This window comes from Apus apus, chromosome 16 (assembly GCF_020740795.1).
Source record: "Apus apus isolate bApuApu2 chromosome 16, bApuApu2.pri.cur, whole genome shotgun sequence".
NCBI lineage: Eukaryota > Metazoa > Chordata > Aves > Apodiformes > Apodidae > Apus > Apus apus.
Genome location: NC_067297.1, coordinates 13584433 through 13610032, shown reverse-complemented (window position 1 = coordinate 13610032; position 25600 = coordinate 13584433). Strand labels below are relative to the sequence as shown.

At 50.6% G+C, this 25600-nt stretch overlaps 1 protein-coding gene across 3 annotated transcripts; it reads right to left on the bottom strand.

Moving 5' to 3' along the window:
• Positions 1 to 168: 168 nt before the first annotated feature.
• UBE3B (ubiquitin protein ligase E3B) lies at positions 169 to 25353 on the bottom strand. 3 transcript variants are annotated; one of them, XR_007891024.1, is made up of 29 exons: positions 24266 to 24879; positions 24060 to 24180; positions 22759 to 22818; positions 22278 to 22382; positions 22083 to 22179; positions 21537 to 21622; positions 20797 to 20879; positions 20537 to 20642; positions 19758 to 19878; positions 18946 to 19123; positions 18397 to 18566; positions 17569 to 17736; positions 16606 to 16777; positions 15751 to 15869; positions 15023 to 15137; positions 14572 to 14671; positions 14253 to 14372; positions 13750 to 13926; positions 13550 to 13660; positions 13278 to 13415; positions 12819 to 12884; positions 10559 to 10617; positions 8781 to 8963; positions 8380 to 8491; positions 7936 to 8028; positions 6792 to 7500; positions 3108 to 3191; positions 412 to 705; positions 169 to 310 (listed from the first exon to the last, which is right to left on the bottom strand). XR_007891024.1 is itself a non-coding variant. In XM_051633799.1 (27 exons), the coding sequence occupies exons 2-27, from the start codon at positions 24424 to 24426 to the stop codon at positions 7309 to 7311; spliced, it is 3213 nt and encodes a 1070-aa protein (XP_051489759.1). In that variant the 5' UTR covers positions 24427 to 24434; positions 25305 to 25353; the 3' UTR covers positions 5092 to 7308. The 3 variants fall into 3 exon arrangements, 2 of the variants coding, with proteins under 2 accessions (XP_051489759.1, XP_051489760.1); XM_051633799.1 differs by lacking the exons at positions 169 to 310; positions 412 to 705; positions 3108 to 3191 and adding an exon at positions 25305 to 25353 and having other exon boundaries at positions 5092 to 7500; positions 24266 to 24434; XM_051633800.1 differs by lacking the exons at positions 169 to 310; positions 412 to 705; positions 3108 to 3191 and adding an exon at positions 24902 to 24949 and having other exon boundaries at positions 5092 to 7500; positions 24266 to 24434.
• Between the last annotated feature and the right edge of the window lie 247 nt (positions 25354 to 25600).

Sequence of the window (25600 nt, the reverse complement as noted above, 5' to 3'; positions counted from 1 at the left end):
AGGAATTCTTTGTTCCTGGTTGCCTTTTTCTGTGCACATGAAGAATGTCTCTGTGCTGGCAATCCAGTGCATCCTCTGCCAGGAATAGGGCTCATGCAGGATAGAGGGATTAAAGGAGGAAGGGCCAAATTCTACTGGTCAGGTAAGACGGTTCTGTGACTAACCTTTGTTTTGGCAGCTGGAGGGTAGCTCCGTGTGGACCTGCTCCTCCAAGTGTAGTCACAGCATCCCCCTCTGGCTGCAGGTGCCAGCTGAAGGAGTGGGGCCTTCTTTGGGTTATCAATCTCCTGGGGACCACCTGAGTCACAAACTTCAGAGGAAAAGGGGTTGTGATGAGTTGCAGGGACTTGGAGCTGTCTTGGCTGACAGAGCTGGGGGACAGGCCAACACCTGGAGGGGTTTAGGTCTCACCTGATGTATGTATTAACCTCAGGAGCATCACTGCCATGGAGCCCCCAGCAGGGTAGACTAGAGCATGTCCCAGAGCTTGGAGAACCTGGGCACAAAGATCACACTAGCAAATCGTGGTGCTTTCACAGGAAAGATGTCCTCTTCCAGCTTCCTAATGGACTGAAATCTGCCCAACCCATCCTGTATGAGTAACCCAGTGCCTCACAGCCAGCTGAGTGAGCAGACACCTCCCACCTGTGCTGCACAGAATGCTGACAGGCACAGCTTTATGGTTCAGTCCAAGCCACCTACAGCCTGGAAATAAAATAGGGAAGAACACGTGTCAGATGGGGGGGTTAAGTCTTCCTCTCCCCACAGGCAGGAGCATCACTGGGAGGTGGGGACACACACCAGGAGGGCTTGTCCTGCACTCAGGCTGCCACTCCAACCAGCAGGAGCTTTTCAGTCAGTCACAGATTCCTCTCTTCAATTATTTAAGTAGAAACAACCTTAAACTTGCTTCTCAAAGGAGTCTCTGGCTTTTGTGTGAACTTTTTAATCAGAGCAGGGGTCAGAGTGAAGAATGCCCAACACTCATGGATACCACTGTCTCATTATTCACCTCTTTCCTTTATTTAACAGATATTTCATGGCTATTGTTAATGCACATTTTTCACAGAGTAATTTTCTGAGCCTTGGCCTGTAACACATCCCAGTGACAAATGCTCTTGATTTGGACTGTACTATCAGCTGCAATGTCACTGCAGACATCTCCTCAGTGCCTGCTCCAGACAGGCCATCCAGCTTTATGATAGCTCTGTCTTAGTGATCACTATTGGACCTTAGGAATCTAGAGGCTTTTCAAGTTTAATTGAATAAAATTCTTTGCCATATAAATTCTTCATGAATGCAATATAAATCAGCTCTGGAATGGATTTATAGTTTGTTTTTTTTTTTTTTCCAGCTGGGGGGAAGAAATCTCACTGCTGTTTTGGGACCAAAGCTAGTATTGCTTTGATTACAAGGAGAAATAAATTTAGCTGCTACACTTTAACATGATGCAGGGATTGAATTTACTGGGGTGCACTCAGCTTCCAGCTGCCCCTCCTCTCTACCCAAAGATGTTGGTGGAGCTGGATGCAGACAGAAGCTGGTGGCTGGAGTGACCCCCTTGTCCCAGTTAAGCTGGAACACTGGGCCAGGGCTTGAATTTAGGGGTGAGCAGAGATCAGGCCCAGGGGTCAGCAGAACTCTGCAGGGGCCACGCTGGGCCCTTTGAGAGCTCTGTCCTCTGGTTCATCACCTCCTGTACAGCTCTGGGCTGTCTAAAGGGGACCTTTCTGTCCTGATGCTGTCCCTGAGGTTCACAGGCCAGTAAGTTGCAGCAAGACCCAGGTCCTGGGACTCCAGTGCACCCTCTCCAATGGGCTGGGAGCAGAGGCCAGGGACAAGGGGACACAGGGGCTGAAGAAAGGACCTTGTGTGCCCAGTTCAGGGAAGTTCCAGCATGGTCAAGCTGGCATCTGCTGCTGATCAGGGAGCAGGACACAGCAATGCACAGGAGCCTGGCGAGACAGCAGGCAGGGGGGAAGTGTCAGGGGAATGAAATACAGGCTGGAAAACAAATACAGCTCCATTGCTCTGCGCTAGCATTTGTTTTTCCAAGTCCTTTGTCCCCACCCAGCAACTCCAGCCATACAGCACAGGGATTCCAGTGCCTGCACCTCATTAATATAATGGGAGGAAGGCAGATGCTTTGTCCATACTGCCCGTGTGCAGAGCCCAGACACATTCCTGCCTAGCAGGGTTCCTTATTTATGATTACGTTGGAGCTGCCAGCACAGACATATGTTGCTAAGGGTCGTTTATTCTTGTTTGTAAAATGTATGGCTGCTCCTAGCTTACACACTGTCAAAACTAGAAGAACTGGCCCCAAAATCTCTTGCTGCATGATTGGATCAGATGCCTGTACATCTGTTAACACTGTAGGAGCTGTAAAAGGAAATAAGTTTCACTATAACTCAAGCACCTCTATTACTGCTACAATGTGTAAGCAGCAGAGCAGGCTGCTGCTCTTGCAGAAATGACACAAACATACATTTTGCCAAGTCCTGTGAAAATTTATACAAGGCAGAGTTTGCTCATGCACAGGAGGACTAGTCCATGCATGCTCCCATCTCACCAGGGCTTGGGGTGGTGCTGCATCTGAAGGATGAGTTTTGGGGTGCCTGGCCCTGGCAATGGGGGCCAGCAGCAATCCTGGACTCCTCCTCTCCAGCTGCAGGACCAGAAGGGCCCACATCTGCCATGGGGTCAAGTCCCCTGCAGTCACAGGCCCATCAAATACCCTCTTTGCCTGGAAGGCATCAAAGAAAACCCCTCCCTGCTCCCAACAGCCCATGCAACACCAAGGTTAGACCTGGCTCAGACAGGGCAGGTGTGCAGCTGGGGTACCCCAGGGCAGGAGCAACAGTCCCTGCACGGGACAGGAGCAGATTTGGCCCATTTGTGTGCAGGAAAGGGCTGTCCTGGTCCCTCAGCTCTGCCTCTGCTGCAGCCTGGCAGAGGGCCCCCACCTCTGCGCCCATCCCAGAGTGCCACAGCTAGTGCTCAAACCACCCTGGGGGAAGGTGAAGCTGCATAGGGCCAGTATTAAAGAACTTGAACTTGGAAATAGCCAGAAAGGCACATTCTGGAGCAGTGCCAGTGCCACTCACCCGGGAGGCGATGGTCCCAAGCCACTGCCACAGGTCTGTCACCTGGTCAGGTCACTGATGTGCTGCAGGAGCTGCTACAGGTCTCTGTAAATGTGAGCAAACACAAAAATAAGCTGCAGGAACATCTCATCTGCTCAGGGATGGGGAGACCAGAGCTCATCACACTCTCCTCCTGCTCCATCCAAACCAGCAACCAGTCCTGGCATGGAGCACAGGCTGGGAAGGTGCAAAGCAGTGGGATCAAATGGAGGGAAGACCAGTTGGTGGCATAAAACAGGGGCTTTGAGCAGCAGCAAGAAGAGCAGTCTGCTCCCGAGCCCCTCCCTGTGCCTGCACCACGGCCCAAGTGCCTCAGCCAGGGTGGGACTCCCCGTGGGTCGGGCGAGGAGCGGGGCAGGGCGGCAGGCAGCAGGCGTTCCGAGGCCCGGCTGTTGGCTGCCAGCTTTCTGCCTTGGCAGCATCTGCTGAGGGGTTTCTTTTTGCTGTTTCTGACGGCACCATATGCCTGCGTGTCAAAACAATGGCGCTTGCACACTGACTGGGAGCCCTCTCCCTTGCTGCCACCCAGCTCCCTCTCCCCAGCGAGCGCCTGCGGGGCAGGCACCCAGCACCCCACTCCTGGGCAGGGTGAGATGGGGCAGGGAGGGCTGCAGCCAGGCTCTGGAGCCAGGGAGTGAGGGGCTATGTTGCCTTGCACCAAACCTGAACTCAGGGGGCAGCTGGAGCAGCAGGCACAGCTCCTCATTCCACAGGGATGCTCCCAGAGCCAGGCAAGAAACACGATGCCTGGATTATTATAACAACATTGGTAACAACAACCCCCATGTTGGCTCCAGTACCTGGTCCTTAGGGTAGCTTCCAAAACACAAAGGACAGACTTGCCCCACAAACCCACATCTCTCCTCTCCCTCCCTAATCCAAGAGGTGTCAGATCCCTCAGTGTGAAGATCCAGCCCCACCACCCACCCAACCCCAGCGCCTGCAGCAGAACCTGTGGGGGAGGCAGCTCCGCCACCAGCCTCCAGCTCCTGCCTGCAGCAGAGCTCCTGGAAAGAAGCATTTGGGATCTGCAGTGAGCACGTGAGGACATGCACAGTCCCACAGTCCCACACTGGAGGATCTGGCCTGGCTTTCCAGCCCTGCTCCCTCTCCAGCGGTGGCCCCAGCTGCCCCGGGCTGTGCACAGAGCTCAGCTGGGCCCAGCCAGGCTCACCACCCCCACCATCCACCTTTGCTCTCATGAAGGTACCAGAGTGAAGCCACAGCATCCTGTAGGACCAAGCAGCAATTTCCCAAGCACATTCCAAAACACAAGAACAAATCCTGCTTCAAAACACAGCTGCCAGGTCCCTCCAGGCTCAGAGGCACTCTCACCACCCCAAAGAGCCCATCCCTCAGGGCCACCTCAGCACATGCCCCAGGAACTAGTGTGACAAAGGCATTGCTGAGCACCCAGAAGCCTCCTTCCCTGCCTCATCCCTCCCAGTTGAGGTACCAGCACCCAAAGCTCCACCCTCTCCTCTACCCCCCCACTCTGTGCAGAAGCATTACACCCAGTGAAAGGAAGAGGAGACATCCAACCATCTTACTCACACCAGGTTTATTTTTCACTTCCCTGCATTTCTGTCAACAAGGGATGTTACCATGGTCTCCCCAGCAGCAAGTCATCTATAGAAAAAATAGTCATTAATCTCCCCCAGCAAACCCATCCCTGCCCTACAAAGAACAGGGGCACAGAACACAGCAGTGCAGGGGGACCCAGGCACAGCCACCACCTTCTGCTCAGCTAAAAACATATCAAAGCCTCCCAGACCTACAGAAATCAGCTACCAAAAGAAGTTACAGCCACCAGGGCCATTACTAGACAATCATGTTTTATAGGCTAGCTACAAAATTGGATGTAGAGTCTCATAGTGCAATATTTCCAGGTTTGGAGAGCTAAGTCCGCAGTAAGAACTTTTCCAGGAATTGTACTCCTGAGGAATGAAGGAAAAAAAGGGAGCAAAGATTTTATTTCACTGTGTTCAGTAACTCACTGCATCAAACAATCTTTGTGCTCTATTTAGACACTGCATTTCCCTAGAAGAAAAAAGTTCTCGTGTGGTATTTTCAACTACAATTGGTACAAGTCAGTGCCTAAACCTCTCAAATGCACATTCAACAACTGGTTAATACTGAAACACTCTATGTAAAAATAAAATAATAAAAAATGAATATTATCTTTTTCTCTGGACTCTTTGTCCAGCATCTTGAATGCTCTGAATGCAGACATTCCTGTCCTTACTAACACTGCCCATCATTCCTATTTAATATTACTGAGTTGACATAGAAAAACAGATCCTGGCATTGCTTTCCAGATGCATTTCCAAGCATTCGTTCCAAAAAAAGGGTTACTTCTCTGGAAACCAGCTGAGGCAAGACAGAAGAGAAAGATGAAGCAAAGGCTGTCTCTGTATTCTTGGTTGAATGGTGCCAAGTCTGGGCTGGTTGTCTGAAATGTGCAACAGATCGTGGTTACAAGGGTCTTCCAAGGAGCCCAGGGAGACTTCTCCATACTAGATACCTGTGCTAGATGGGATGTGAAACCCTGTGAGCTGGACCAGGGCAAGGCAGAGGGTGAGGTAGGGAGCACGAGTGGCTGCTGCAAGTCCCCGTGTGCAGCAAGGGCAGAGGGAGCAGGACAAGGGGCACCCGTAGCACAGGATGGGCAGGAGAGGAAAGGAACACAGGGGAGATACTTGCAGCCTCTGTGGGAGCTTGTTTTACTAGTAAGCAGCAACAGGGGAGGGGGAGAAAGTGACTGGTTTTTAACCCTGTCCCCACCAGGAGAAGGTACATGGCTTTCCTTTGTGCCAGAAGCCCAGAGCAGCCCCCGGGGCAGCAGACTGTGCTCTCACCCAGCCCGGGCCAAGGCAGAACTTGGAGCAGCACGTGGGACCGAGGCTGGGAAGCTGCAGAGACACTTTACAGAACAGATTCTGGACTTCATTAGAAATGGCAGGAAGAGTTTACACCTTCCCAAGACACACAGGCACCCCCCCCACTCACACCCTCACTTTCAGGACCTGAAAAAGCTGCCTCCTACAGGCAAACATCAACTGTCAAAAATAAGGCCAGAAAGAAACAAAGCGACCAAAATAAACAGTTTGGCAACAAAGCAAAGGTGGCTGTCACATAGAGGCCAAGTCCTGGCCCAAAGCAGCACATCTTCCTAACAAAGGAGCCAGCAAAAAGTGAAACTTTTCTCCAAGTTAAGAGGAGTTTTGCCAGCAGAGGTTTCCAGAGGGCTCTCAGCAGCTCGACGCGTTCCCCACCCAGAGAGCTCAAGGGGCACTTGCCCCACTTGAGCACCATGCTGGGGAGCAAGGGTTGCCTGAGCTGTGTGCCAGCTCCTGTCCCCTGGAAATTAAATACAATTAAACCTTTTCTGCTCCTGAGCAAATCCAGACAAGAAACCCTTTCGTCCAAAGCACAGGCTCTGGCAAGAGCTTGGCAGAGGCACAGCTGGCTCAGCACACTGACCTCCATGCCTGCTGCTCAAGCTCTTAACCTGCAGCACTCCAAAACCTTCCTGAGAGTAGCAGGGTCCATCTGCCTGCATTTAACCTGCTGCTTCTCAAGTCTGGGCAAGTGGTTCATCCTCTGAGAGAAACACAGGGGCCTGAGGAAGCCCCCGTGCAGTACCTGTCCTGAGTTAACAGTGCCCATCTGTGGCACGTCCAACGCTGCCGCCTCGAGCTCGTCTCCCTGGGGGCTCTGTCATGGTTCTGCCTTTGTGCAGCTTCCCAGAGACTGACTTCCGCCCAGTAAGAAACTGGATCATGTCCTGGGAAAGGAAAAAGAAACACTCCCACAGCAGCAGCTGCCCAGACTGCAGAGCCTGCTGGGGGTACTATGGTCACTAATCTGACTGGCACTTGCAGCGTTCCTTTTGTGCTCCCCCGGGGTTTGCTTTTAAAGACAATTTACGTGGGTGTCAAATGAAGTGTATTGGGTCAGGCCCATCACCTCCCTCATCCTGGAGAAGTGCCCAAGAAGAGCCAGCTCTGTCTGGCCCAGCAGCTCTTCCCTGTAAACCCTTATTATCAGCTGGATCTCTCCAGCCCTCGAGTGAGCAGTCATCTCCCGTGGAGCTGATACACGCCCTGTGTGTGGAGGCCTCCACCTCCAGCAGCAGCCAGCAGCTCTGAGCCCAGGGCAACTAGGAGAGCTCAAAGCCAGTGTTCATGCTGATGGCGTAGCGCAGCTTCTCCCGCAGGATGCTCTTCTTGCTGTAGTTGGGAAGCTTGAGGAGGTTGAAGCAGGTGGAGGAGGTTGGGAGCCGCCCACCCGGCTCCTTCTTGCGGATGGTGAAGAAGCCCCGCAGGACACTGCCCAGCGTGTCCCCCGTGTCCTGCAATGGGACAGACATCAGCCCTGCAGCCTCTGCTCCTCCTGCCAAGCTGGGTGGAGGTGCTAATAGAAAACTCGTCTGCTAGGAACAGGGAGAGTCGCTCCTCAAAGCTCTGTCCCCCACCACAGCTTCTCCTGTAACTGCAACTGCCACCACACGTGCAGGTCCCTTCAGAGGGGGCACAGGGAAATGGGATCAGCAGCACAGGGAGGTTCAAAGGGGAAACACAAGCCTGGAGACAGGCAGAAGGAGCCCAAGTGCTGCTGTGTGTGGGAGGAGGCAGGTGCAGCCACATACATCCCGTTAGTGTAAGGTTGTATCTTCATGTCTTAGAGCTCCCTGGTCAGCCAGAGCTGAGAAAGCTGGGCAGGGCAGGAGGCTGCCAGCAGCCTGGCAGGGAATGCACCAGGCACGAGCCAGCAGGGCACTGCATACCTGATCATCAGAGACTTCCACGCAGCGGATGGAAAAAGGAGGCTTGAGGTAGGCAAAGCCCAAGAGTGGAGGCCTGGAGCAACTGGTAACAAACTGGAAAAGTGACAGACAGTGAAAGAGAGCAGCAGTGAGAGCAGCCTGGCTCAAAGGCAGCCCCAGCAGACAGCTGCTTGGACTGGCATTCCAGCACCCCACAGTACACTGATGAGATTTAGTGCACAGCTCTGCTGGCCTTTGAGAACAGGCCTTTTCATGGTGACACAAGAGCATTTATAGAACTCTGCTTCCATGGCTGCCCCTCTGCAGGGGAGCAGGATGTTGGGTTTTAGGGCATCAAGCATTCTGACACTCCTCCTACCAGTGCAGAAAGCACCCAGCTAACAGGAACAGAACAGTACTGACCCAGCCACCCCAAACAGGTCAGGCTGAAGGGGCTGGATTTACCTTGAGGAACATGGCTCTCTCCTCAGGGCTGAAGTCATTGGCCAAGATGTCCCACAGCCAGATAATGACTCGGTGACTCCCATGGAAGCCCCCATAGTACACCGTGTGCTTTCTGGGGAGAGAAGGGTTGTTACAGGCTTTTGTCCCACAACAGAAGGAGGGTTGCAGCTGCCAGGAGCCAGTGGAGCACAAGACCCTTTCAGTTCATTAGTACTTTGTCCAAATTAGCTATAAGGAACACATTCCTGAGTTTCAATCATTTCTGTCTGCTCCTCAAATGCCAGTTAAGAGGACTAGAAAGGTATGGAAGAATCAGTCTCCTGCAAACCCCCCAACAGCTCTGTAATAAACCAGCTTGGTTTGCTGAGCTAAAAGACCAGCAGACCAAGTTGCTCACTTACTTTAAGTCCTCGAGGTCAATCTCAGCATTGTCACCAGAGATCAGCCTCTGCAGCTCCGGTGCAGAGAACATCCGAATCCACTCAGGCTTGATGATGGACCTGAACCCACTGATGAGAGCTGCTGTCTGGCTCTTGATCTGTGTGTGCATCCGGAAGTGAGCCATGAGGTGGATGTAGCTGATCCTGTGTGTGACAGGGAAGGTGGCAGTGAGGGAGCTGGAACAGCGAGACCATCACCTCAGTGGGGCAGGAGCAAGGCTGCTGACCTGTCTCTCTAGCCTCAAAGGGGGCAACACTGCCTGGAAACTCATTATACTTTCCCTTCCTGGGCCCTGCTCTCTAGTTCAGCAGAAAGAGCTGTTCTTCTGCCCAGACTTTGCCGCCCACCTCCTGCCTCTAGAACTGTCTGCTCATTTCTTAGAACTTCATCCCAAAGCAGGGACTACCTGGCTCTAACAATCACTTGATCAACCTTGGCCAGACAGCAGCTCACAGAGGGAATGCATCCAGCTCCTCTTTTAAGGGATCTGATCCACAATCACAGGCACTTCTGTAGGTTTGAAAAACAACTGTCTGGGCTCTGATGCCACCTGCAGCTAAACCCACAGCAGGAGAATCAACACACCAAAAAACACTTGGGAGATTTCCACCTTCACACCAGGAGGATGGAAGAGCTGCACTGTTGGGCTTCCTCTTCTTACCAACAGTCAAAGCAACCCAGCTTGTGGATTCCTCTCCATCAGCTCCTAGGCAGACACCACCACAATCACATGGACTGGGTGTTCAGTAGGTAACCTCACTCCACCATTATCAGGCAGAACTGTTTCCAGATTGCCTCCCTGTACAATGCTTCTCCTGCTCCCTCCCAAGTACCAACCTGTGTGCACAGCTGCACAAAAGCTTCAGAGCAGAGCAACATACAGGACTTTCAGCTTTCTCCCTGAGCTGACTTCTGACAAGCCAAAGAAAGATCCTTTCAGATGCAAACTCCCTGGTCAGAGCTCAGGAAGGGAAGACTGGGCACATCAGATTGCAAAGCACGACTAACAAAGACAAATCCTCAGGTAGGATCCAGCTTTCACTTGCCATTAAAGAGAACAGCCCCCAGATTACCAGTTCAAACACACATCTGCTTAATAGATATTTTATCCTGCTTTTATGAGCACTGAAGGGTATACAGAGAAGAAAAAAAAAATAAAAAATGAAGGGAACAAAAAGGTGGGTTTGGTTTCCAGGCTCCAGAGTTGACATTTACGATAACTATCTAGAAGCCAGTTATCTGTGAAAATAGCTACAGGGCTCGGTGTCTCCTCTGATTTCCTGTGTCTAAAGTACCACTGTCGACTGCATTTGAATTCAGCACTGTCTCTTCTGAAGAGCAGTGCTTTATACAACTGCCACATGTTATCATTCTGAGAAGATCTGTCTGCTCCAAGGTGTCTTTGAGCATCTGTGCCCTCTATGTTCACGACTGTGTGCCTGAATTGCTTTGAATCCATCTGTCTGTATCCATCACCGTCATTAAACCCTGCAGAATCTCACAGGCTGTGTGCCTTTGACCTCAGAAGTGCTGTTTCAAGAAGTAAATTGTCAATTTTTATTTTGCAAATCGAATTTAATACAATTTCTGCCGATGAACTGTAACCAGTAAATTCTATTAAGATATTTATGTGCTCCTTCTACTCCAATCTATCTCAATTCATTCCAGATGCAAGCCCAAGGAACTAGAATAAAGTATTTTGCAGTGCTGACCTTAAAAATCTAATTGCTGTACTTACTTATTTTCATTGGTAACAGGAATGGTCTTCCCTCCAGGAACAAGTTCATGGCAAACAAGCTGAGGGAAGAAATGATTGTATTGCTAATTACTGCCTGGAACCACAATGGGAAGAAACACTGTGCTAAGCTGAGACCTTCCCATAAAACATTCATTTTTACAGTAGAACAGTAGGATTTAAAATTTAAGTAATAATCCTGATTCTGCCTTGAACCAGTTTCACTGAACTATTAACATGGTAATTGAACAGTAGGGAGCTCTGACTCTGCCACTGGAGGAGCCAGCCCTTCCTGGAGGAAGCCTCCTCTGAAGTGTGATCCATCACTGCTGAACCACTCACAAATCAATCCCAGGAGCCCCAGGGGACTGTCACAAGCCCAGAATCCAGAGGCCGAACGAGCTCATAGCTCAGTCTAACAGCACAATCCAAAGCTGTCTGCTCCACAGGTCTCATTTGGGCCACCTGAGTGACAGCTCCCTGGAGCTCCCTGTCCCTCCAGCTGGGCACTCCAGGCATGATCAGGAAGTGAGCCAGGTGGGAAGCATCTCCTCCCTGCCCTGCCAGGCCCAGCTGCTCAGCCCCCAGCACAGCTCAGAGACAGCAGCAGGGACCCTCTGGGTGCTTGTTACTGCAACAGAGTCATAACTCATCTTTGCCCCAACATTAAGAGGCAGAAAGTCATTATTCACATACTACAGTGGCCTCTGTACTTCAGTTCCAGGTGACTTCCAAGGTCAGAGAGGAGCCCAGCAGAGGGAATGAGCTCAGCTCCCTGTGCCCAGCAAGGGCTGCACCTAGTGGAGATGCACAAGTTCATTTGGGATCCAGTGACCTCATCTGGCTGCTTCAGCCTGGCCAAGACACCCAGCAAACAGGAGTACCCTGCTTTATTTTGAGGATTTGAGTGCTGCAGTCTCTCATGTCTTCCTGCTGGGCTCTCCTATGCTGTTTCCCACCTTAATTTTTAAGGTGAAAAAAACCTCAAAGCTGGATCCTCAGCAACCCTGAGGCAGCAGCAAGGTGCTGAGCTCACTGTGCAGCGGGTGCAACCTCTCCCCGGTGTGGAGCAGGGCTGAGCCCACACTCAGCTCCCTTCCCATTCCCCTGGCAGCTTTGCAGGTGCATGTCCTCTGCCACGGCTGCTCCCAGCCCTGTGCAAGCCAGGTCCAAAGCAGCCAGCTTAAGAATAAGAAGCACACAAAGCTCTCAAGGATGAGCTGCCCCAGATACAGTGGTCTCTGAGCTCTGTGCCTCTGGATCCAGACTGCCAAGAGCGCCCAGGCTCAGGGCTGGCTGGGGCCTCCTCACAGAATCTACAGCAGCAACAGCACACACAGACAGCAAAGGCATTTTTATCTTTTCTCTCCTTATCTTCCAGCTATGCACACAAATCATCACAGGACCCAAAGCACAAGAGCAACCAAGAACCTTCAAGCCTTCACAAGGGACTGACAAACAGCCTTTTCCTCTCAAGACCAAGAGGCCTCCTGACACACTTCAAGTTTCTCTGGTGGAAATGGCTGTGTTTAGAGAAAAGGAAATTCTCCTTACACAGACCTTTTTCCTGGCGCTAGAGAAATTATGGGTCAGAAGGCAATTTTTTTGTGGAAAAAGCTGTTCTCTGCCCACAGCCAAATAGTGAACAAAGCTGCAGAATCCTACAGCTGAGTTCAGCAAACCTCTGAAGCTGAGCCAGCCTTTTGTGCAGGGAGAGCAGAGCTAAGCCCCAACCACCATCACAGCCAAGGTCATTGATGAGGCAGTCCCCCCAGGATTCTTGCTCAGAGGGGGCAAACAGAGCATCCACCTAACACATTCAAAAACACAAGTACCAGAGTAGAAAGCACTCAGTGCAGCCTGAGCTTGGACAGACTGCCTGACCTGGAGATGCTCAACACCAGCTCTCAGAATGCTCAGCAGGGAATAGTGGCTGTCTTCTGCTGGCAAGTCAGACTGCAAATGTTTCTCTGCTCTAAGGACACCTCTGCTAAGGAGTACAACCCAGTTCTGCCCCCAGCTGTTTATATGATCCTCAGGATCACTGAGTGCTTCAAAGGCTCTTCCTGGTAGCATCAATGAGACAAGCAAGGGAGATGCTCCTGTGGGAACAGCTCAGATCTAACTGGGAGAAATGGGGATGAGCCAGGGTTGTGGTCTCTGACTATCAGTGCTCAGAGCTCTGTTGTCACCAACTGGCATGAGGAGGGTATTTGGAACAAAGCTGAGACAAGGTTCAACAGAGTCACTGAATAAAACCTACCTGACCCATCACATCTTCATCGTAGGAGAGCGTCAAGCCCAAGTCACTGATATCACCATCATAACGCTGGAGGGACAGGGAAAGGGAGAGAGGGTCAGTGCTTGGCAGCAGGAACAGCAGCTCTGCCTTTCTGCAGTGCTCTTCTACTAAGTGGTCCCCAGCAGGCATGAGGCACCAAAGCACAACAACTCCACGAGTTTCTCTAGGTCATGGGGAGACTGCACAAGAGCTGAGGCTAAAGCTTGGCACTTCCCAACGGCCACTTCCAGGTTTACACCTTCAGGCTCCATTTTCCTCCCTGCTTGCCCTGGTAAAAGTACAGGACAGCCACCTGCCAACCTGCCTCAGAACCACCCATCCCTTCCAGGATGTTTTAAAAAAACATCAGTACCCCAAAGGCATTTGCAATTCTAGTATTTCCAGCAGCAGTCAGTGATAACAGAAAGGAAATGCTCAAACCTTAATTGAAGTGAGATTTTTATAGAACTCAGAGTCCAAGGAGGGAAGTTCATCTACAGAGCTGTAGAAGACACTGTGGTGGTGCCCCAGTAGCTGACTCAAAAAGAAGGAAGCAAATGGCACATCCACAACTATTCCCTACAGACAAGAATGAATAGGTAAGGTTTACCACATACACGTTACATGCAACATCTTTGGTTACCTGAGGCCTGCAGGCAGCTCAGGTGTTGGGGAACAGGAGTTGACAATATCCAGTGACAATTTTGGCTCACCTCATATACAGCCTTCCCAAGCATCTTCCCCACAAACTCAAAGAGCTGTAGGTAGTTCTCATGGATGTAGGATGTTGGGGATGGATACAGCCTCTCGTCACCACTGGTTGTCTGCACACAAACAGACAACAGCCCAGTGAGCCAGTCTGTTTCCCCTGCAACAGGTCACCCCAGCCAGCACCTGCAGCCCCGAGTCACACCTTGAACAAGTTGAGTGCAGGGTCAAACACCTTCTTTATTATCTCTTCCAGAAACTCTTTGAAGACACCATCTTGGTCAATACCAGCCTCATCAACTCCTAGATCGTTCACAAACTTCACTCTGATCACTCCCTTCATGGCATTCTGGGAAAGCTGCCGTAGCTGCTCATACCCATCCTACACAGACCAGAAGAGGACAATCAGCCAGGAGGACATGTGAAACACCCATGCAGAGATGCAGCAGAGAGAAGAGATAGATATGTCACAGATATCTACATTTGTGATTGAATTTTGGGTCGAAAAAAGACCAGTTTTTTTGCTAGTCAAAACACCAGCTTCGTAGCAGTCTTAACTGAACTAAGGTCCAGCATTTTCCTGTAGCATCAAGCAGACAGAACTGGCACTGGGTCCCTCAGCACCCACAGAGAAGATAAAACCATATTCACACTCCATTCTCATCAGGTCAATTACTGTCCTGTTGGGTGGCTCCTGCAATCACTCACCTCCAACATGCGGGAGCGGCGGATCGTGATGTGCGTGACGTGAGGTGATGCAGAGCTGGTTTCAACCAGCCCCAGCTTCTCCTTCTCCTTTGTAACCATATTTCGGAAAAGCAGCACCCTCTTAAAAAGAAAACAAATAAGATTCTTCACCCACAAGGACTCTCATCGTTCAGTATAGTTGGGTGTTCAGAGGCTCCTGATGCACACCCAGAACAAGCTCTTGGTTGTCCTGTTCCCAGCCAGGGACACGTGTCAGGATGGATATCCCTTCCCTCCCAGACCACTGGCTTTGCAGCCTCCATTCTCTGCCCTCACTCACATTCTTGTGGGGAATGACATGTGGGATGTACTGCAGGAGCAGCTGGGCTCGTTTCTTGTCCTTGTCCAGCTCCTGGAAGAGCACGCTGGGCTTGAGGTCCCTGACAAAGAAAGGCAGAGATTCAGAGATCCCTGAGAAACACTCAGGTGCAGAAATAGCTGGGGGTGGGAGAGAAAATGCAATGATTCCAAAGATGACTTCAGCACTCAGGAGTACACAGCTAAGAAGGCCAGGGACACTCAAGCTGTTTGGTGCCGAGTCAGCTTTCAAAGCATCCCCTGCCCCAAGCAGCAGCTAATCCACAGAGCACCAACACACTAGGAGGGGTATCCTTAAACAGCTCTGGCCTTGATCCCACAGGCAGAACAAGAGGCTCTCCGTTGAAAGGCAGGGATCCCCCAGGGGAGCTGCCCTGCAGGGCAAGTCAGGCACTCCCCACCCTGGCACTCACTTGCGCAGCCAATGGTCCTCGGGGGCAAAGCGCCGGCGACAGTCCCGCTCGTACAGCACCATCAGCCAGCCATGCACAGAATGGAACAGCTCCAGGGTCTCCCCTCTGGCATTCTCTGAGCAAAAGGAAGAAAGCACCCATGTCCAGGCACCCCAGGTAACAGGAACATCTGACAGTAACATATTGAGCCCCACAGGAAGAGGGGATGGGTGTATTTCTAACCTCCACTGCCTTCAGAGGGAAGAGAGAGGCCTGGGGCCTCCCAGAAGACTGTCTTGTCTTGGACCAAAGAGGAAAAGCCACATGAAAGCCAGCTCCAGCTGAGCCACCACAACAGAAGTGGACAACCTCATTTCATTGAGCTGTACCCAAATTACACCAGCATCTAGATCTACACCAGGTGTCCAGAGAGGCCGTGGCAACCCTGCTCTGCTTTGTCAAGGTACTATGGAATGTTCACATCCAATGCATGACCCAGTTCTGCTAAACTCAGTCTCTGGCAAAAGCCAAAAAGACAAATTCTTACTGGAAACAGGAAAAAGTGCACTGAACTTGGTGCAAAGCACAACACTGGCATCTGGACAGTGACATTAGGAGATATTCTCATGCCACACAACGTAGTGTGGGTCTTTGTCCAAACCAGTAATTAGCAGAAGCTTCAAATTCCAAAATCAATTCCATTTGTTGCTCTAATACTAACTTCAACTCAAGATACTGAAAGCACTTACCTACAATTCCATCCCAGATCATCTTAAACACAAAGGAATTCAGAAAAGATGAGATGGTAACAAGCTCCTCCAGTTTGAATGAAATCTGCTCTTCATAGACCTCAATGTCATCAAGAATCCTACCAGGGAACACAGATGCAAATGCACAAGGGTAAATTTAATTCCCTTCTGAAATTTTCATAAAGGCACATTATCCTTTAGCAGCAGCTCTTATTTCTATGACAACTGACACCCATGAGGACCTGTAGTCATAAACAAGTAAACCTTGTTTATTGATTCTGATTGATATCTGATCCTAGCAGGAGGCAGTGTCAGAGGTCTGAGACACAAGCAAAGCTGGTTTCTTGTAGTTAAAAGGACTTTGCACCCCCCCCCCCAGGAAAATGTTTGCAACATTCAAGCTAAGAAAACAGTCTCTACTAAGACAACTTCCTACTCCTTCTCCCATCCTTTGTGTCATGTAAGTCTATGAGGGAGACAGCAAAAGGTTTTAAACAGAAGCACATAACCTGGGGAGCTTCTGTGTTCCTCAGAGCTCATCTGGACTCACCAAAGTGTGTTTTGGACTGACACGACTGTTGCCCATAAGCAGGAGGAAAGTTTCCTCCCCAGGCAGGGCTGTAATTCTCTGTTACCAGTTCAGCCAACTGTACATGCCTGAAGCAGCACCAGGCTGAGAGGAAAAGTCCTTTTGAAGCTCATTATTTCTCAGGACTATCTGAAAAGCTTGCTGCTTTCTTCTGCCTCATTATCCTCATGCAAAGGCAGCAACACCTGCACTATACCTCTCAAAGCTTGAGGAACACAACAGCTTCACCTCACAAACCCAGAGAGCACCCTCCGCCTGCTACCTACGTGATGAGGTGGCGGGAACAGTCACAGAAGAGCATCAGCATGGCCAGCAGCCTCTTGGATTCCTCCGTGTCGTTATTCAGGCACTCCAAGAAGAGTTTTAGCCCACCCTGTGGCCCCAGCTCACAGATAAAAGCCCATAATTTGGGCAACAGATCATCCAGGTAAGTGAGGCCTAGCAATGGAAACAACAAAGCACACTCAAAGCTCGCCCTGCCTGTTGGTTCATGGGGGTTCACGACTTGGAGCTGAAAGATGCTTCTGCAAAGCAACACTTCACTTGAAGGGAACACAAACATCATACTTGGCTCCCCAGGCTGTCCACATTAACAGGAGATGTCCAATCACCAGGAAAGCAGAAAAAAAAAAGCTTTTAATGAGTCATTGTTTGCACACCTGAAGCCCTTTCTCACTAATTATTTTTCAACTTTAGAAAAGAATTAATTCCTGGGATCCAATCACCACTACAGCCTTAGAGCTAAGAACATGAAGAAGGGAGTTGTGCCTGTGGTCACCATTAAAGCCACAAACAAAGCACCCAAGGCCCTAGACCAATTGCTCTAGCCACCAGACCAAAACAGTGCTTATCTCCCCCTTCATCCATTCCTAAGACAGGCAATTTGTTCTTAAGACCTATGAAAGCATTCAGTGTTTGCACCAGAGGGAGATGAATGCTGCAAGGCTTCTCAAAAACACTGACTCAGGTTTGATAGGGACTAAGCAAGGTTTCATTATAGGAAAACTTGCTTCATTTTGTATTCTGGAGGGTTAATGCTTGATAAAGAAGTGATGAATGTTATTGATCAGATGTATGGTTCAGGATGGAACAAGCCTTCCACCCAGCCAGTCGATAAACTGTTGTCAGTAATAAAACTACCAACAAGTCAACAGAATTTAATAAGAAAAATCTATTATTTTTTTTTCTCCCCACTTGAAGTGATTTGGAAAGCAGAGAAGTGCCCTGACCTGTGAGGATCTGCAGACGGATCTGTGTGAGGGTGGTGAGTGTGGTCTGGTAGAGGACACAGATGCTGCAGACCTTCTGCACCTCTGCTGAGTCCACCCGCTTGCCCCCCACAGGCTTGAGGATGTTGCGGACAGACGCAGACTTCTGGAAAGCTCTCTTGAACAGATCTGGGGACAGAGAAGTATGTGAGATGTTGCCTCAGAAGTGCTATTCCAAACCAGCTCTTATTCTCAGCCACGTGATCAAGAGGACTTTAAGCAGATTAAGCCACCCTACAGACAGTAGGCTTTGGTGGACTTTTCTGGCAGGACCTGTCCAGCTGCTAACAACAGAGAACTTCAGTGGGGGCTTTTCTCTGAGGCTTAAAACCTCACCAGAACTTCAGTAACTAATGACCACAGGACCCAGTGCTGTGGCAGCAGCTAGAAAAGAGCTCATTACAGCTGTCTTGTTCCAAATACTCTTCTGCAAAACCACCATGTACCACAGCCCCATGAGCCAGCTCCACCCTGCTCTTCTGGTGAAGATGGCCTCCTGTCTTGCCTTGGGAAGTACTAAGTTATGCAGTAAGCACTTTAATGGCTGGAGAAACAATGAAAAAAAAACCTGCTAAAATAAGCAAGTATTTCCACAGCACTGAAGTAAGAGACTTGCCCCAGGTCACAGAGGCATCCTAAGCAGGAATTACACACAGAAGACACCATATCTCCACCTAAGCAGCAGCAGGTGCTGCCAGGTATTACTCAAAGCTTCAAAGCCCTGTGAGTGTGGGAGAAAGACACGTGTACACACACACCCCCCCCACAAAGCAACCCTCCAGGACTCACTCTTCATGGGAAGGCTGTTCTGAGGGGAAACTGGCTGTGCTGCCAGCTGAGCTGTTTCCTGATTCTCCAGCAATTTCTTGCTGAGCACATCACTGAAGAGGATGCGGATCATATGAACTCCCCAGAGATGCTGCAGTTGCTTGGTCAGCAGAGGCATGGACTCATTCAATCTAAGAGACAAGTCAGGGAGACACTTTAGAAGGTAGGCTGGAATAAAACACCAGGCAGTGACACTTTGATACATTCAGCTTATAGGCAAAATGGAGCAAGATCCCAGCCTGCAGATGGTCCTCAGAGGAAGAGCTGATATACAGGCTCACACCAAGTGTACCAGTATGGCCACTGCTTACCAGTCTGACTATCCTAAATTAGTTTCCTCATGAAACAGTCTGAATATGAATGCAGCGGTTTATATTGTGCAGATACAACCTGAAATGTCTGAGGAGTTGTTCTGAATAGGCTCACACTGTTCATTGCAAAACATAAAGCACATTGCAACATTAAAAAAGAGACTTAGTGACTTGTCACCACATGGTTCTCCCCACTTACCCATAATCAACAGTTTGAGAAAACCAGCCCAGAACAGGATGCCAGTGGGTGAGGTTGGATTTCTTCTGTGAAACATACTTCTGGCAGTAGGAGAGCATGTGGATGAGCACACCCACAAAATGAGCTGTCTCTTCCTCCAGGACTTTATCATTCAAGGAGCCCAAGTACACCAGGTTCCCTGGGGAAGGAGCAGCACAGCAAGACTTACAAGAGGAGCAGATGCTGCAGGACAGTGGTTACAGACAGAACAGACAAAATGAGCTCACTCCCCTCTTCCAGGTCAGGAGAGGATTTCTGTGAGGAATGGCTACCAGAGGCTGCCCTGCAGCTAGCCATTTCCAGCATACATCAGCCTCTCAGGTGCCCTGTCACTCTGGCCACCTTCTCATCTGTGTCCCACAACACCTCCAACACAACACTACATCCATGGGTATTCCCAAGTTCCAACTGTTCCTTATTACTTTTACAGTAATGTGAACTTCAGCTGCCCCTATGGTTAGGGAAGCTGGATTCCAGTCTGCTACACTGCAGGACTTCCTCAGAGCCTAAGTGAAAAGCCAGCAGAGATAATGCTTCCCAGTTTAGGCATGATTACATGTATACAAGTGCAAGTATCTGACCCTTCCTCCATCTGCAAGGGCCTCAAACCATGTTTGCAATATCCCACAATGTATCTCAGCTGTTATTTAGAAACTATTTTAATAAGAACAACAACAACAACAAAAAGATGAGTTGGAGGCAGCTTTTACCTGTGAGAAAAGATCTGACCCAAAACCCTGTTGAAGCACAGTAAAAAAGTTACAGGCACTTACCCAACAGACAAAGAGTGTGACTCCCTTCTAGGCACATGCAGACATCTCTGCACTGTGTTTCACGGCTTAAAAACAGGATGAACTTGCGGAAAAGATCCTGAGATTCTATCACTGCCAGACGCTGAAAGACACAATTGAGCTGCCAGTGAGAAGCACCACATAGAGCAGCCACACCTGATCAGCCACAGCACTTTTCTCTCCAAATAAAGCAGCACGTTGAGGCTGTTGCACTGAAGAGATAAAGTGTTTGACAGGACGCTGGTCTAGGAAATAAAATTCACCTGGCAGGTGAATAGGCCACATTCTGGTTATAGACAGAGCTTCACAACTGTCTGTAAGGACACAGAAGGCTAATTTGGCACAAAACCACACAGAGGAGCAGGAAGATTGAATTGGACCAGTCAGGACAGCCTAGAGTTCCCATCACAGATCCTCTGCCATGCAAAGGTCTGGTTTGGTTTGGCTTGGTCTGTGGTTACACAAAGGGTAGAATAAGGACATGCAAAAATTCAAGCTGTGTGTCACTATGCTGTGTTCTGATTTTATTTACTTTTTTGAGGGCAGTTCAGCCCATCATCCCACTGGTGTTAATAACATCTGTGGTAATAAAAGCCCAGAGTATCTGGGGGGTGTAAGGATGAAGCACTTGCACAACACAGAGTTGAAACTGGCCAAGAGAGAAATGCCAGTGCTCTGTTCCAAGAGCTGATAAAATGGAATAACAAGTGGCCTTATGTGATATTTAGCAGATTTTTGGCACTGTTACCTCACCCACTCACCTCAGGTGTTAGAGTAGCAAGATGAGTCATTATAGCAGGCACAGACATGACATGGATCAGGAACGACCTCAACAGATTGTCTGAGAACTGCGCAGCAACCACGGGGCTGCAGAGAGAGCAAAGCTTCAGTGCAAGAAACTTGGTTGCCTAAAGCAGCTTCTTTCACCAGGGTGACACTCTTAAGGGCACAGAGAGACTGGCAGGGTTAGAGGTCTTCAAAACCAGAGAGAAAACCATCCCCAGCAGCTGTGGTGCCTTACCGCAGCGCCAGGGAGAAGATGGCGGTTAGAGAGCCTTTGGACAGGGAGGGTCTGGACCTTGCCAAGCCATTAGTGAGCAGAATCTGGAAGAAACATCCCGAAATAAGATACCAAAACCCTGCAGTACTCAGAAAAAGATGACAACTAATCCAATGAAATAAACACAAAGACATTGTGTTCGTTTTCAGAGCAGAGAAAAAGCTCAACACCAAAGAAACCGAAACCCCAGTTCCTGGGAGCAACTTGGCAGAACCAAAAGGGCTTCAGGTTAAAAATGGTACCCCTGAGGAACTGCAGCCAAACCAGTTACTCCACAGGACTCATTTCTCTAGGATCTGCACTCAGAGGCTTCCAGGCCTTTCAAAATTAGCAGGCTCTTTGCTGCCTGGTAATATAAGTCTAATTTAAAAGATTAAGAAAAATTACACCAGTTCCTTCCCCCAGCAGAAGAGTCAACAAACCAAATCCATACAAAAGGGCAGCAGCAAAGCTTGGAAAAATAGCCAGGAGTCCTTCCTGCCCCTCTCATTATGAGATGATTAAATAGGATATAGATTCAGCAGTGCTGACCAAAAGGACATGGTGCACTGGGTCTTAAGTGCTTTGAAGAAAAACAAGTTAACGTGCAAATCATCAGTGCCCCACAACCTGCCTCCCCAGCACCAGCACAGGGACCACAAAAGCTGCCTCAGAACAAGGACCACCAGCAGGAGACAGAACTGTACCAGCCTGAGACTGACCTGCAACACAGAATAGAAGCCCTTCTGGTTGAGATGTCCCATGATATTTGCACAGATGTGGTTCATGGCAGGCCTCAGGGTCTCACCTTGGGAGTTAAAACAGGGATGTTACTGACACAGCCTCACAGCCCCCCCTTTTCTTCCTGCAGAACAGCTTCTCACTTCACCAGCCCTTCCTGCACAAGGACCTTGCCCTTCTATGCAGCATTTCACATCAAGTCTTGTTTAAGCTATGAGAGTTACCTTTCCTTCCCAACACTTGCCTACCTTTTCTCTATGTATTTCCTACAAAAACCCAGAGCTAAATCCACATCCCATCATCCTCTAAACACTTCTTATATGAGAGATTTTGGAAAAACATGGGAACTGTTGCTGTTCTAAGGGAAACAGCTCATCTGATCTCTAGGGAATGCTTGCTGCCCAGTCTGTGCTTTTTGCAAGCAAAGAGGCAGAGCAAATCTTTCTGGGGAGAAGAAAAGGTGCAGAAACATCCAGTAGTTTTTAATGGTAAATCCCAGATCAGTGGCTTAAATTGGATGCACCAACCTTTTCCCCGAAGGATTTTCCAGGTGGAAGTGTCTGTGAAGGTGACAAGCATTGTGAGGTGCAGATTGACCAGCCTGGAGTCTTGCAGGATGTCAGGCTGCAATATCAAACACCGAGGTTAATAAACCAAAGAGCTCTGTGACACACTGCAGACCTGTGAAAGGCAGGGAGACAAAGCACAAGGAGAATATTTACCTTAAGCTGCTTGAGAAATTCACAGCAAAACCACAAGATGTCTTTGATCTGTTTGATCCATAGGAGTGTGAGATCCTTGGAGAGAGCCAGTGACACATACCACACCTGGGGAGGCAGGAACAAAGGGGAGCAGGGGTTATTTGTGCTGCTAGCTGGCAGAAGACCTCACCAGGAAGCTTTGTAACAAAACGACTTCCTCAGTGCCCTACTCAACCAGCAAGTAATTTCTCTCCTCAAAATTCCCTGGTCAAAGCCACCCACCTCAGAAAGAAATTGCCCTTCAACTCCTATAGCTGTACACAGAGTAAAAATACCAGAGGAATACTAAAGAACTTCTCCAGTCTTTCACCATGGACTCTCAACAGTTCTCAGGAGCTTTTGATAGCTAAAAATTCAAGTATCACCCACCTAAATCTCCAGATGTAGAATTAAAAAACCCAGACAAGTCCCCCACCCCCAAACAAAACACTCTCCTGCTGACCTTGGGCTCATTCTCCACATCCATGCTATTCAGAACACACCGGCACAGCTTTTCAAATCTCTGGAGGGGGAAAAACATTATAAAAAAATGGCATTAGTTGTAAGTAGAGGAAGAGCTATTCTGAAAAAGCAGTAGGAACAGCTCAGCAGAGGGAGCAAGATACCTCCACATCAAACCAACACAGACAGCACCAAGGGCTCCAGCCTGGAGGGCGTGTCTGCCCCTCACACCACAGCTCTGCAGGAGTTCCCTCCCTGAGCCCAGGACAGGGATTCCTCAGCCTTTCCTGCTAAACACCTCCCTCAGCAGCACGGGCTGATGCCAGGAAAAGCACCTTCCTGTTGGAGCTCAGCTAGAAGAGCTTAGTGCTGCTGAGTGCAGCAGTGTGTTCCCAGCCCACAGCTCCTTAATTATTATTTCAGTCCAGTTCCATGTGCCACGTGCCAGTTCCAAAGCCATTCTGAGCTGCAGAACTGGCTGCTGAGGTTATCCTAACTGGGGAGAAATGAGTGGAAATGATCACAGCCTCATCCTTGGCCCAGCAAGGGACTGACTTGCTGATGGAAGGGGAAGGAGAAGAGGAAGCAGAATTGATGTATTTCAGCCAGGTGCCCAGTCACTGAACTGCAGGACCCCAAATGGATGCCAGGCACCCCAAAAATCTGTGTAATACACACTTTTTTTTTTTTGATGCTGTAAATACAGAAGATTGCATTTGCAGGACTTGCACCACCATCAACAGAAGACAAGTTCAAAAGAACAGAGATTAAAAAAAAAAAGTCACCCACTGCTGCTGTAATTGGAACTGAAATACAGCTTTTCATTTTCCAGTTGTTTCCCTTATAAACAGCCCTCAGATTCCTGGGGCAAATACCATCATTTTACAGGCACTACAGCAAAAGGCTTCACTCTGAAACCACCAACTCAGGGTATGGGCAGCAGAGCAGCACTGATCCAAACAGCCCAGAAAGGCTCTCTGGGGAGCTTGGCACAAAGGACCTGCCTGGGGCACTGAGCAGCTGACCCAGCTCATAGGCACTGCTCCACCCCTGAGGCTGGCAAAGCCACCAGGAAACACTGTCCTTAAGCCACCTCCTGAATATGGAACTGCTACTAAAAAATTCAAAGGTTCTTCTGTTTCATTCTTACAGGCCCATCTCTCCAAGAAGGCCTGGGGAGACAGAGGTCACGTTTCTGAAGCCAAAAGACACTGCAGGAATAACATAATAATAGGTAACTAATTAGACTTGTTAAGATATGTACTGGAAATGAAGAAAAGCACATCAGAGTGGCAGCCTTACCTCTTTGTCCTCCTTCTGATTAAACACAAACAGCAGCTTCCTGGCAATTCTGAAGATGGAAAGAGCACTCCTCTTGCTTGAGCCAGACTCATCGGCCCCTAAGAAATCATCCACTTCCCTCCTAGGAAAAACGGGAGAAGGGGCATCGGTAGTTAAAAACCCAGCGGACCCAAGCGGGGAGGAGCAGAGGGTGAAATCCCACACACCTGATCTCCTTCTGCAGGCGGCAGCGACAGAGGAACCTCCTGACCAGCGCCTGGAGCTGCAGCGCCGCGCGCTCCCGCTCCTTCAGCTCCCGCCGCTCCTCCCGCGCCTGCCGGGCCTTGTCCAGGAACTGCGCCCTGGAGGACTGGCCGGCACCGAACATGGTAACGCCTGCCGCGAGGGACAATGAAGGGAACGAAGGATCGTTGCAGCAAACACCCGACAGAACACGGAGGGAGGAGGAACTCTTCTGAACGGGGGAAGGAGAGCACAGCCCAGGAAGGGAAGCACCTGGGAAATACAGGCTGGGAAAAGCCACAGGTGCTTGTGAATGGGGCTGCAATTAGAACACACACACCCCGATATGGGGAGCGTTCCAGAAAAGCCTGAAAACTAATGCAGGGAAATGGATTTCAAGAGGGGGAAAAAAAAACCCGTGTGCCGTGACCGTGTCCCCTCCCTGTGCTGCAGCTCCCCTCTCCAGCTCATCCTCTCGTCTACACAGCATGAAAACAATCACACAGGCCAGGACGGGAGGGAAAGGGCATAAAGGACACTCAGAAACTAATTTATTGCCACCCAACAAGTCACAATGAAGAGTGAACAACAGCTTTACAGACACCTGGCAAGGAACTCACCCCAGGGCTCCCTGGCACCGCCGGGGCTCGCCTCCCGGCCTCGGGCGGCTCCTGCGCGGAGAAGCACCTGCGGACCCCAGGGCTTTGCTCCCTGCCCCGGCAGTTCCAGGCCCTGGGCAGACCCGCCTCCCTTCACCGGGTGCGTGACCCAAGCCACACGCGCCCCAGCCCAGCAGCGGCCGCCCCGCAGCGAGACCCCGCGGCGGGGACAGCGGGACAGCAGCCACCGCGGGAGCCGCCCAGGCCGCTCTCAGCAGCCAGCGAGACCCCCACGTCGCCACAAGACCCCTCAGGCCTGATGTTCGCCTCGGAGCCCCCACAGCCCCCCTCCCCGGGCACCAAGCCCCTGGCCCACCGCCCCCCCTCGGGCCCCAGGCGCTGCCCCCGGCCCGCGGGCCCTCACCCCGCTGTCAGGCCGGGCCGGGCGGCCCCGGGCCCGCTCCGCCGCCTCCTGCCCCGTGCTCCGGCCGGCAACCAGCCCCGCCGCTGCCGTTCCGCCCGCTCGCCCACCCTCGGGGCTCCGCTCTGCGCGGGGCGGGCGGCCGGCTCCGGGTGCCGCCGCTGCCGGGAAGGCCAGGTGGGGCCGAGGCAGGCTGGGCAGAGCTCGGGAGGCCGCGGCGGGCAGCGCGGCACCGCCCGGAGAGAGCGGGGGGAACTCCGGACGGGTTTGTGGGCGCGCCCGGGGCGGCGGCGGAAGGC

What these genes read in the sequence shown, in the direction of transcription:
- UBE3B (XM_051633799.1), bottom strand. Translation starts at nt 24,426, where the DNA reads ATGTTCGGTGCCGGCCAGTCCTCCAGGGCGCAGTTCCTGGACAAGGCC. An exon ending in ATGTCATTCCCCACAAGAAT is followed by an intron (nt 14,373 to 14,571) that starts GTGAGTGAGGGC and finishes TTTCTTTTTAAG; the next exon opens with AGGGTGCTGCTTTTCCGAAA. An exon ending in CCTGTTACCAATGAAAATAA is followed by an intron (nt 8,964 to 10,558) that starts GTAAGTACAGCA and finishes TGTCACACACAG; the next exon opens with GATCAGCTACATCCACCTCA.